The sequence below is a fragment of the Myripristis murdjan genome, chromosome 16 (assembly GCF_902150065.1).
Source record: "Myripristis murdjan chromosome 16, fMyrMur1.1, whole genome shotgun sequence".
NCBI lineage: Eukaryota > Metazoa > Chordata > Actinopteri > Holocentriformes > Holocentridae > Myripristis > Myripristis murdjan.
Window position 1 is genome coordinate 11,553,867 of NC_043995.1, and position 13,481 is coordinate 11,567,347.

At 43.2% G+C, this 13,481-nt stretch overlaps 1 protein-coding gene across 1 annotated transcript in view; it reads left to right on the top strand.

Moving 5' to 3' along the window:
* The first annotated feature begins 4,443 nt into the window (after positions 1–4,443).
* LOC115374405 (TGF-beta receptor type-2-like) overlaps positions 4,444–13,481 on the top strand; it is a 30,200-nt gene continuing 21,162 nt past the window's right edge. The window contains exons 1-3 of the mRNA XM_030073279.1: positions 4,444–4,678; positions 11,567–11,714; positions 11,816–12,006. Coding sequence (XP_029929139.1) covers positions 4,594–4,678; positions 11,567–11,714; positions 11,816–12,006 — 424 coding nt within the window. The 5' untranslated portion in view covers positions 4,444–4,593. The remainder of the gene's footprint in view (positions 4,679–11,566; positions 11,715–11,815; positions 12,007–13,481) is intronic.

The following is a 13,481-nucleotide window of genomic DNA, read 5'->3' on the forward strand; positions in this document are numbered from 1 at the left end:
TTGTGGCAATAATCCTGAACCAGAACTAAACTGTGGCACTAACAGAAGAGAGCTGGACAGCACAAACTGAGCCACAGGGGAAACATATATATATATATATATATATATATATAGTGGCTGATTTAGACACATGGCGAGACAAACTAAGACATTATCCTTTAAACAAACTACAATAACCACAAAACATGTAAGTATGACGCTACCGAATGAAAAATAAAGGAACAGCGATATCAGAAAACACAGCTGTCAAAGAAAGCAGCAAGCCCCAGGAACTGGCAGCTCAGAGAAAACTGAATTAACTTCATGAAAATTAAATGACTTCAGTCAATGAGAAGTAATGCGGCAAAATCGAGAAAAGGAAGTCGGCTAAATGTGCGCACTACAAATAATACATTGAAGCTGTATGTTAAACGAAGGTTACTTAGTCAGTTAATTATCTTTGTGTATGTGCATTTTGAGAGTCATGTGCTTAAAAAGAAACCTAAACTATGTAAATGAAGCAGAAGTGAAAAGAGCTAACATGATGTCCTGTGGCTCGGTGTGCGGCTGCTCGTGCACCATCACATGAACACTGGTTAATATTTCACACGCATAGCCTTAAACATTAACAACTAAAACAAGCAGGCTTAACAATGAGCAGCTACAGTCAATAACACTCGCCTACAAATCAGCATAAAAAACGAATAGCTGACTAATTTAATATGGCAGCTCCAAGTCCGGTGCATTAAACTCTGCAAGTTTCCATTACTCTCCCTTTATTGGGAAATCATTTTGGCCAGCAGATTCCTCAGCCGTTAAAGAGACACCATCCTGTCATGATGTCACCCTCAAGGCACTCCGAAAACATGACCATGAGAGGAGTGGAAGGCCCGAAATGACAGAAACGATGAGCCCTCATCAATAGCTAATGCAGTCAGGCAGTAAACGATTCGAAATCCGTGCTGTCCCGTCCAGTGAGCGCCGACTGGCAGTGTTTTAGCCTCCACAAGTGTTGACAGTTGGAATAAATAATGCAGTTCGCTGATTACTCTGTTTCTGAAAGCTCTTTTGGCAAGCCCTTCCAGCGGCATTACATAACTGCCTGATATCTGCACACATACACACACACACACACACACACACACACAGGAAGCATCCATCACTTTTGCATTGCATGTCAAGATGTAAATCCATGTTGGAAACCTGTGTTGGGAGTTAATTTGACAGTGAAATTAAAAAAAAAAAAAAAAAAAAAAAATTAAAAAAAACATTTGTAAAACATATTTGGGACTTAAACACATCCGCTAACAGCTGTATCGAATCCACATCAGCCCAGTTTACCAGGGCTCTGCAGACTGACCCCTGCTGAACAGAGCAGTTAACAAGTAACACGGGGCTAAATGGCGAGATCCAGCCCATAACACAGCTCACTCAGCCTCATCGGGGTGAGTGTGCACCGCCTCGTTCAGGAACATGAGTCACCTCTGTAGTTGCAATCCTCTGGGCCTACTTTAATGCCTTCAAAAACAGAAACAAATCAATGAAAGGTCAAAGTCACACTCTGTGATAATGAAATGAAAAAAATATATATACTGTTGGGATTTAACTGAACATTACAGCTTGCAAAATGAGTAACCAAGGAAACTTTGTGCACGGCGCAGTATCGTCTTTAGTGGCCCACTAGTCAAGCCACTTCATTACCGTACAAACCAAAGGTGTCATGGCTTCGTGGGCAATAGTGCTAAAAGGTCACTGACAAGGTGAGATTTAAGCATAAGAGAACAAAAAAAAAAATTAGGGAGATTTTAAAAGATTAAAGGACCTTAAATCAACACGTCAAGCTTTTTGTCTTCTTAAACTGACTCAAATGAGACAATAAAAGTCATGGTAAGAAAAAACAGTTTTCTTTGTGTGTGTGTGTGTGTGTGTGTGAGATAAGCGGTAGAGTGAAAATTATTTCATACCTCTGTAACTGCAGGCAATAAACCATAAGCCAAAAACACATTCAGCTTTTTAATACTAACACTAGTTGTCTACTATCAGTCAATATACCGAATGCTGAAGAATGAATCATGAATCATTTTGCTGTTTATGTTCTCATTACTTTAAGTTGACCAACAGGCCAGTCTCCTAAAACTCTGTGTATTCCTTTAAACTACCCTTGGGGCCAAAGAAAGGCAATGACCACCACATGAATAGAAATGAATTATTCTTTTAATAGCTCACTAAGCCAACATGACAGCTAAAAGTCTGGTGCACAGTCTCCTCTGCATCCAAGTTTCCATTATTTGGAAACTCCCTTGGCAAGGAGCCTCTGCTCGCTGAAAACTCACACAATTGTTCGGAGCGCGTTTAACCGTGATGCTGGAGAAAACAGGAACACGACAAACATAAAAATCTGACCGAATGACAGTTATTAAAAAACATGAATCCTGCTGAGAACTAATGAAGTCAGTCAGCAGGTGTTTAGCAGGTCCGCTGCAGAAACAGATTCAATGTGTTTATTAGAAATAGGCCACGGGGTGCTAGAGCTGACAGCACACACACCCACACACACGCATCCATCACTATAATCAAGTGCAAGAACTCTTGGGAATCAAGCATCACTTTGGACCTTGAATGCATCCCATAATCCCCATGACCCCAGTTTGTCAGCGGTGTCCCTGGCTGACCCCGGTTGTGTAAGAGTTAGAAATTAAGGAACGAGAGGATAAACTGTCCAAGGGCTTCACATTCCCTGACTGATAACAGCCTTGATATAAAGTTGCAGCATCCATCACTATAATATCCTAACCTTTAGCATATCAAAATTACATTTCCACTATGATAGCATTTTGATTTTTGAGTTTCTCTTTTTCCTGGGTGGGATTTTTGGAAGGACTAAAACTCATGTTGTGTTTATTTCATATGATCTGCAAGTTCGCCCGGGTCATGTTAACACCCTGAGCTGACTTCCAACAAAGCACGTATGCATTGTATATACATGTGCCACTGTTTATATGGTTGCCATACTTCACTCTGGAAACACAGAGAGACTACATTCACTCCCCACCCTGGTTGTTTAAAGGAACTATTCACTCAAAATACAAAGGAAAAAAGAAGATATTTCCCCCTTATCCCTAGTGCAGTCTGTCCTGCCAGATGCTGTTCCATCCATCCATCCAGATGCTGTTGAATTTTCCACATGTACGTTTTTCAGCTCCATGGAAGAATACCCATCCAGCCCCTCTGTATCAGGGTGCCAGGAGACAGGAAAGACCACAGCAGACTGGAAACCTCCCAAAATCACATGGACACTATCTGGATGGAGAAACTGCACTAGTGGTAAGTGAGACACTATTTTTCATTGTGGCGTGAACTGTCCCTTTAAGCCCCGAGCTGTAACCCAAAATTGGGCCTGTTGCTGCTGGAGACTACTGATAAGGAGAGTCCTGATAATCAAGTACTGCTGCTGTCGTGTAGGAATCAAAAACACATCCACAAGCCAGTGGGTCCCAGCTTGCAGTTTGAGGAGCTACAGACCCTGGAGGATTGTTGAGGGGGTGGGGGGTCGACAGGGACTGTGAGACTCGAATGAGCCCGTGGCTCAGTTCCAAGGCTGGGTAGAGAGGGGCATGTCCCAGCCTGCCTGATATGACCCCGCAGACAGGCTCTACTTATCTTCTCAAGTCCACTGAGGTTTCTCTACTTACACGCATACTCAGCTTAGCAAACTGCTACTCGTGCCAGTCTGACTCAAAATGAGAGAATTGATAACATTACTGGTAAGGGCGGGGAATGAGACTGACAAACACACAAAAAAAAATCCTGTAACTGATCTTAAAAAGCTTGTTTTAAGATAAAACAGTGAACTAATTGGCCAATTTAAATGAATGACATTCAAATCACGATGAAATGGAACATCATTTAAATGGAAAAATACTTCAGAAATAGAATATGATCAGACATATGTTTCCAAATATGTAAATGTACTGTCTATTTGACTATTCTGAATATAGATGAGATTCATTCAGAGTCTTGTTTGATTTTGTACATTGGGAATTCACCACCTTCCCGTTACTTTGGTGATCATTAATATATACAAACATCTTTTGTCACAAATATATTTGCCTGTTTGTGGTTGAAAGTCAAACACATTTTTTCTCTGCATTCTGCTGCAGGCTGCTCTCTAACTCCACACTTCATGAAAGTCTGCGAAAAAGCTTACAACATTCCAGTGAGCTGGCAGGCAGTTTCACAAACTTGAGTTTATGTAAAGCTATACAGTTATTTACCGTTACGATTCCCAGCATTTGGCCGAGTGACTCAAGAGAGAGAGAGAGAGAGAGAGAGAGAGAGAGAGAGAGAGAGAGAGTCCTGCCTCCCCTCGTATGATTTCCTGTTCAGTGTGTGTGTGTGTGTGTGTGTGTGTGTGTGTGTGTGTGTGTGTGTGTGTGTGTGTGTGTGTGTAGTGAGTGCATGGCCACGGAATGGTTCAGCAGTGACTCTCCAGTTGCGGAGAGGAGCGCACAGCGGAGGGCTGACACACCAAACTCCACCGGACTTTTTCTCCGTTTCCTCTGCCAGTTGTCGCTTTGATCTGAATGTGACTCGGTGGACGGAGTGAGCGAAAACATGGAGCGACAGCGGCTTTCTTTACTCTTACGAGGAACTCTATCTATCCTTTTCGTAGCCGTGCTACTGGAGCCGGGGACAGTAGGTGAGTTCGCCTTTACGCATATCCCCATCTTTAACACAACTTTGCATGCGCTTTGACATGCGATCACCGAGGAGGAAAAGACCACTGGAAGTGTTATTAGTCGCTGTGTTTTAACCAAAGCTGTAGCCTGTAGCTGTCATGGGGCAGGCAGAGAACTTTTTTCTTCCTCGACACGTTACGCACAGCCCTGTGGAGAGCCGAGAACAGCCTGGCGCAACAGGTGACTCACAGTGAGCTGATACACAGCCCTGCTATGCCCGCTGACGTTTTGTGTTATGCCTTGTAAAGCTGATAGGATATTTTCCAAGAAAGCATACCTTTAAAAGAGCAGCTTGTACAGACTTCTGTCATCCATGAAATGTCAGATCTGAGAGATCTGTGGCTCTAAATAAAACCAGTTGTCACAATTTGGCTTGGGTAGTAAAGCTCATCTATGGGATGAAGTGGCATTCACTGCAAAAGTGGCCCATCTTCAATATTGTGGCTTAGTTTTTCCTTTTCTTTCTTTTTTCTTTCTTATCTCTTGATTTTTTTATTCAATACAAAATTAAAGCTGTTAAAATGGACATTTTTGCATTGCATGATCCTCATTGTGGATTACAACTATTCCCTTGCCGCCTGAATCTGTCTTCCTGTTGCTGCATTTATTAATTTGTGGTTAATATATGGTGTTTCATGTTCCTGCAGGACAACAGTAGTCACATGTTTTCAGAAACCTTCATCTCAAGAGACGAAAAGCTATTTCTTATTTCCTTCCAGAGCTGCTCCAGTTCAGGACCCTTGTGAAATGTTTGCATTAACTTTTCACTGGTGCTCTGTAATCCAAGAGGTAGTGGCAATTTAACAGACTTGGCTGCTCTCCATCTGCCGTACTACTAACACCTCCAACTGTTAATAAACCACAGGAACTTTCCCACACATTGTCAGTAGGATAGATCATTTTAATGCAGCATACTTGTTTTTTGTTATATAGTAGCAGTATGGACATCAAAGTTAGTGGGTCACACTGTAAGCAGAACCCTGATATACACAGGTTGTTATAGGATAATAGCTTTTTAGTGGACCTTTAAAGTGTTATGATTAGCCTTAGACGCTGCAACTGCACTTAGTTTGCTGTAATCCGCATTTCACTCCATAAGACTTTAATATTCCCCTTTGACTCTTCTTCTCTTCCTTTTTGTCTTCTCCCCTCTTCCTCTTGTCTTCCCTCTCCCCCTCCTCTGTGGCTGTGTGTTCCTCCCACGGTGGGGCCTATTTTCAACCTGGAAATCCCACATACCAAAGGGAATGTGTGGTCCCTCTGCATTGTGTGTTGTGTCACAAATAGACACACACAAGTGGGCACAGGCACACACTCATAAGCAGACACATACAAACATCCACCCACATGCACATGCCCCCATGTTCCCCACCAATACACATGAGCACACATGCGTGCCCACACACTCACACACACTCATTGTCACCCAGCCCATGTTATTTCAATCTAAGCCCTGACTCCTCCAGAGTACCACGGCCTGAGGAAGTTGCCCGCCACTCTCTCCCAGTGCCAGAGCAGCTTGACATTTTGGTTATCTAAACACAAGGGCTGGACTCTGTTGTTTTTGTCGAGGGGACTTTTTGTTTTCGTTCAATTGATGTCTGTAACCATCCGCCCGGCGTGCTGTCAGAGGAAGGTTCCCTCTTCCTTTCTTTGTGGTAAATCTTCAGGGAAGAGTTCGCCGCTAGGCTGTGCGTTTCCCTGTCGCTATGCTTAGTCAACTGTTTGTCAATCAGGGGATACTGCCATGCAGAAAGCGAAAGTAAAATATGTAATAGAAAAGTTCATTTGCAAAAACAGACAAATGTCCTTCTTGAAAAAATAATATCGCATGGTTTAGGCATAGTTTATAGACATGAATACAATTGGAGATATCAGTTTTTGCAAATAAAGTTATATTACTGGTATAAGATGGTGGCCTCTCAGCTTGTAAAGTCTTTTTTGGTCAAAGTGTTGATCCTCTACAATTGGCTGATTAACCTCACCCTATTTGCCCACATGGATCATTCAAGTAACATTTAATCTAATCAAGGTATTTGATTTTCCGCATGGAATCAGACGTTTCAGTCCATATCTGGCTGGTTTCCCAGTAGAGATTTGAAATCTAACATCGTGATAAGTAAATTAGAGTGGGGCTGGTTCGTCACTAGAGAGCCTCCAAGTCAGTGTGTGAAATGGCTTGTGTATGTGTGTGTATGTGCCCTGTCCAATCCTGCAGATCCCCATGTCCTACTCTATTTACATTGACCTCGCTGGGCCTCAGTGTGTTGAGTGTTGAGGAGAAGGGAAGAGAGGGGAAGGAAATGGGACAGCAGAGAAGAGAAGAGAAGAGAAGAGAAGAGAAGAGAAGAGAAGAGAAGAGAAGAGAAGAGAAGAGAAGAGAAGAGGGGTTATTCCTCCCAACCCCACTTAAGTGTCTGGGCTTGATTTTGACCATATTAGTCAACTTCTCCTCGTGGCCAGGTCAAAGCTATCCCCTCTCAGCTCGCTTCACTGAGTCCCTTGGTCAGAGAGAGGAGAGGGAGAGAGGGATGGAGGGGGAGGTGGTAGAGGGAAAGAGAGGGAACTTGAGAAAGCGCAAGAGAGAGAGAGAAAAAAAGCAGGGAAAAAGATAGGGAAGAGAGGAATGAGGGAATCACGGCCAAGTTGGAGCGGAGGATTAAGAGCCAGTTAGAGGAGGGAGGATAACTTTCAGGAGTAGAGGGAGAGAGCCGGGCGTCCCGCTGTGGCAGTTATGTAGCTCCTTACAGCCTCTTGCCGGTTGTCCCTCTGCATTTTGGTGACAGGTCTAGCCCGAACAGCACCAGGGCTTCTATTTTCCATGCAGATAATTTCAATTTTCCCTTTGTTGCGTTGCATTTGTCTCATGGAAGCGTCATCTATTCCATGCCTTCCAAGGCTTTTTCAGGCTTAGATTTGGAGTAACTTTAGCCTCACCCTGGGAGCTGGGCTTATTAAACGACACCAGTGCTCTTGCCGTGTGGAGACGCAAAAAGAGCAGGCGCACGAAATTCTCCTCTGAAACCCGACCTACTGCTTCAGCAACGCCGACCTACCTAAGAGAGTGCTTTTGCGTTAAAACTTTAGTCTCCGTCTGGCGTGCACATTTGTCACTTTTTCCAATCAAAAGCACATATTTGACTGGTTCTGCACAGTTTTTCCTGTATATGTGTGATAAATGGCAGTCACATTTCCGGTCTGTCCTCCCTTCCACTGTGAGCTCACATCCTCAGTCGTTTGGAAAAAGAGTGAAAAGGGAAGAGAAGTTGAGAGGAGAGGAAATAGAGGGGGATATTTCAGCTGATTTGGACGAGGTGTTCTGTATTCATGTGGCAGTCAATCCACTTTTATAAGTTGGAGAGTTTCAGTGCCTAGAATATCTTGTTGCTGCTCCAGAGGAATGATTTTGGAAGCTGCTTTGCTGCAGTAAACAGGTTTATTGTCAGCTAGTTTGTCAGTTAGAGGCTGTTACTGAAGCATTTTGCTTATTTATTTGAATATATAAATTGGTTACTGCCTTTGTATGACTGCATTGGTGCTGAAATCTTGAAAGTATGATCATTGTCAACTACTTTATCGAGTTTATTCTCTGGCCCGACTGCTAGACAGGAGCAAGTTGCCGTAGAAGGGCTTCCTATCTGGAGTCACACGAAGAAATATAAACTTTCAATTATATTCCCCTCAGGGGTCGTTTTGCACATTAATGACTGGACAGCACGCAAACACATGCCTACACACACACTCACACACACACACTCACACACACTTTCCCCCGTCTCCACTTTCCTGTGACGCACTGAGGTCACTTGTGTTTTCATGCTAAAACCACTGTGCATGGAGCTGCAGCAGGAAAAGAGGTTCTGGAGGAACACGAGTTGTAGTAAAACAGAGAGAAAGCCCAAGCGTTTTAGCAGCTGGAACAATGACCCACATACCACCACAGGCTGTCATGCACAGTTACTCTGTACCTATGTGCACCCGCACAATCTGGTGGAACTTCAAAGCAGAGGCTTTAAAGCTGCACCCTCCAACTTTGAAGCTCAGTAGCGCTGCTATTTTCGATCAGAAATCCAGAAGCGCAAGTGATGAGGACAGTGAGGGTGGTCCTTTTTTTTGTCGTCACTTTAACAGGATGCATCATGCAGACTAAAACAAGGCCTACTGTGCACTCAAAAGTTCACAGCCAATAACTTCTGTTGATTGATTGTCATCTCAGCATTACACTGCGATACAATAAAATAAATCAACACCAGAAAAAACACAACTTTAACTCGGTGTCCAAAAAAAGAAAAGAAAACTGGCTGTACATGCTGTAATTTCACTCGTTGCTCATTCAAATTCATTCAGTCTCTATGGTACTTCTCTGCACTAAATCCGCAGGTTTTATTTGTCTCTGAGGTTGTGTGTGGGTGTTACTACTCTGCTATTTCACGCTGTCTGTTCCTCCCCAAAGTGGAGTCTGTGTGAGGGAATGTGTCTTGAAAGTAAATCAGCTGTGCTTCCTGTTAAATGAATAACCGGGCTTATGGGGACTGTGATCAGGTATCGCACACACACAGGCACTGTACCAGGGCAGCTGAGGTGTTCAAAAGAGAACCTGTGGAGTTTGACAGCATGAAGGAGAGCAAAGAGAATTCATGCGTGCTAAAAAGCTAAAGCCCTCCTCCAGACGGATTTCAGAGTCTAGCTCCGTAGAGATCAAGCTTTGAAACACGTGCTGTGTCAATTGATTTCACGATAGCGCGGACTGCGCTCCGTGCCGTTGTTTTGTCTGCACCTTGGCTTGCAGACCAGGGAGGGGTGGTGTTGTTAATGTTGGGATGAGAGCGATCTGTTTTACCATGGTGAATTGGCTCTCCATCACATCTGACAAGCTCTTCACTCAGTCTATAAAGGAGTCTCTGAGCTCAAAGATAAGTGTGTGTGTGTGTGTGTGTGTGTGTGTGTGTGTGTGTGTGTGCGCCCACATCTTTCTTGCTGAGACATTTTATCTGACACACTGGCCTCAAACAGTTTGTCTTTGGTGATAATGTCTAAGACGGTCAGGAGGTCAGGACTGCAGTACAAGCTTAAATCAATAATGCAATATATCACAATACTTCCTCTTGTGATACATTATTGATACACTTGTGCCAAATATTGATATGTTTCAAATATCAAATTATTTATCACAGATGCACATGTGAGTTCCTATAAGGCACATTTTCTTCCCTGCCTTTGGGTATTTGAATTAGAAATGTAGAAATGTTCTGTCATGTTCAAAACACAATTTGCATATTGCAGCATCGCCTGTGTCATAATCAAAAGCAATCAAAGAAAAGCCTCTATTGTAGGCTCATATAAACTATAGAATAATGCAGGTTAATGTGGATTGACTGAGCTCATTCCAGTGCATTGCACAGCCTTTCTCAGTCCAGCAGGTGAGGCAGGTCTGAACAGGTCACAGAGCAGAGAGAGAGATTGCACAGGCCTCGGAGGCCAGAGCCAGGCCAAGCACGACAAAGATTAGATTTTACTGATTACATCGTCCATGCGTTGTGCAACCTGTCCTGAGCGCAACGCCTTCAAACCAAACAGCATTCAGAGCAAAGCCTCAGCAGAGAGCAGTCTCCTTATGCATGCTGCAGCATTAACAGACCCCTGTGGGAATCTGTACACACGATTAAAACTAAGCTGAAAAGGAAAGAAAAAATATAACTATTGGTGACATTTCTAAAGCAAAATAATAATGGAAAATGAAATAATAATGAACTTAAGTTTGTAGCTGTAACCTGCTCCAACCAAACTGTCTTTGTGTTTCTACAAAGTATTTATATGTAAAAAACAAACAAAAAAACAAAACAAAAATAAATGACAATTAATAAGTAATAAAGATAATACAGTAATAATATATATCATACATAATAAGTCATCTATAGTCATTCCCACTGATGTATGTCAGTTGAATATGTTTATATATCTATATACTTATAGATACTTATAGATATATATCATGCATTGTTTCCAGTTACATTCATCACCATGACTTCACATTTTAGAGAGCTGCTCTCTTACCTTTCTTAGTTCCAGTAAATCTATAGCACACATAATACCAAATACTTTTTGGCCATGTCTTGCTTTCCATATTGGATGTATGAATAAATGACAAAAAAAAAAAAAAAAAAAAAAAGATTGAATTTGATCTATTGGTCCCTTCAGGAAATCCCTTTTGCACAGTCCCTTAGTGGGCATTTTGAAGGTCTCCTGAGGTTTTCTGTAATGTATTTGAAGTGGTTTGATGCAGGGAGCCCGCTCTAGCTCGGCAGAGGCTGCCTATTGATTCAGTTGTGGTTCTCTGTTTTGATGATTTTGTGCAGTTCTGACCTATTTCTGTACAGCTAGATGGTTTCCGAAAGCCACAGTCAGTACATCCGACGCAGTTGATCTGGGCATACAGCACAGCCTGCTGTAGGTATTGACCTGGTTATGACTGTCTGTGTCGACAGCTGTTTATGGTCGTGACCTTGATTTGTTTCATTTCGTGTGGAAAAACACGTCCAGACACACAAAGTTGCCACATCAGTTGGCTTTTCAAGATCAGTGTGCTCTGAAAACGATGTTTGACAAGAACTACATTACCATCCTAGTAAAGTTTTTAAAAAGCCTCATGAATATAGGCCGTAAAACATGCAAACATACGTATCCACCAGAAATATGGAAAGACTCATTGTCTCATGTGTTGATTCATTCAACCATCACTATTTATCACATCATTTCATTATGAAAAAAAGACTTAATATGCCATCATTTGCGTAAAAACGCTGGCGTTAACACTCTGTGGCCTGTTTCTCTGTGCTTTCCCCTCACAGCCGGCATGCTCCCGCAGCCCATCATGAGTCATCTGTGCAAGTTCTGTGACTTGGAGCCTTCGTCCTGTAACGGCACCGGGACCTGTCTGTCCAACTGCTCCATCACCTCCATCTGCATGGAGAAGAAGGAGGTCTGTGTCGCGATCTGGTACGTACCCGGAGCCTGGAGGGTCACTATCTGTCTCTATCTCCTGTTTGGTTGTTCCTCTCTTTTTCCATCCGTGCATTTGTCTCTCTTTCTCTTTTCAGGAGGAAAAACGAGAGCAGTTACACAGTGGAGACTCTTTGCCACGACCCGTCCAAGCCGCTGTACGGCGTTCTGTTGGACGACTACAACAGCTCCACCTGTGTGATGAGGGAGAAAAACACGACGAGCGGCCTGGCCCACTTCTGCTCCTGCACCGAAGAGGAGTGCAACGACAAACTGTCCTTCTCCCCCAGTGAGTTCATGAAACCCAGCACCTTCTACCGGGGCACAAGGCCATGGGAATTCATTCAGCCGCTGTAAAGTTTTTCACTGACATGCGCTCTACTGAAAAAGAGGGGTAAAGAGAAGGATCACATTATGCAAACACGTGCCCGTTTAGCTTTTCCTGTTAGTTTTATCAGCCCAAGAGTTGTAGAAATTTCTCATTGCCTAGAAAAATACAATCTTTCATTTAAATGTGCACTACTGATTTTGTCTGAGCATTAGATGGTATGGGGAGAAGCAGCAGGTTTGCATGTAAACTCTTTGTAAAGTCAAGCCTCTATGCCCATCTCTAAAAGTTCATGTTATAGCAAGCACGGAAGCCAACCTAGGACAGACTTGGCCGAGGTCTGTGCCTTCAGGCTAGCTAAGCTAAACCAGCCGTGAGCTGTTTTGATACGTGTCGTATGACATTCCCTCTCTGACTCAGAATGTAGTCGTTTCGGCTTAGTGCCACCACTTGTTGCACTTACGCACACCTTCTCAGCACTTCTGAATTCGCAGAAATAGGAGGCGGGAGCACTTCATTTAAACAGTAAGGGAAGGAGGTAAAATGATTCCCTATTAGCGTCTATTAAAATCACCACCATCCATCAAGATTTGAGATTTAAAATGAATAAAATCACTAACTGTATTAAAAGTGTTGGGGGCTGCAAATGTACAGTATGTGATTTTTCAAATGAAGTTAAGACATTAAACTCAGAACTGGAGTTAGAAGCTTTTCACCCACACGGCAACAAGACACTCGTCTTTGCATGTCTGGTCATCCAGCCATGAAATCAGCAGGTTATCAGCTCAGCCAGCTTTACAGTGGGCCACATCAGAAACAGTGGAGTCATCTCTGACAGTGTGATCACCTCTCTACCTCCGCCACTCCCTCTCTCTCATTGATTCGGTCTTCTCTGCGGTCGTCCTCATCGTGTTTTTCTTTGCCTTTCTCTCCAACCACAGACAAGGAAAATTAATGTGTATCTTGGCATGGAAAGCTACTTGCTTGCTTGTCAGAGGTTGTGAGTGTTTTTTTTTTTTTTTTGGTTTCTGCTGTCTAGTGAGGTGATTACAGCATGCACTGTCGACATAAACAGGAAGTGGAAGGGGGGTGTTTCCCCTAAACATGATTAGGGGAATCCTCACTGTGGTCACACACGTGGATGGGTGCTATGGAGTGGAGAGTACATTACTGTAAAATGTTTCACTGAGAAGAAACATTCAGTCCCTATATCTCTCACTCACTCCCTGTATGTGTGCGTGTGTGTGTGTGTGTGTGTGTGTGTGTGTGTGTGTGTGTGTGTGTGTGTGTGTGTGTGTGTCTGTGTAGACCAGCCATGCTGGAGAGCTCAGACATGTGGTTTCCTGTCTGTGTTTAACTCAAATCAGAAACATCTCCAGCACATGGCAAACAGGCCCAACAGACACACAACACCTCTATGGCGGATGACAGTGAAG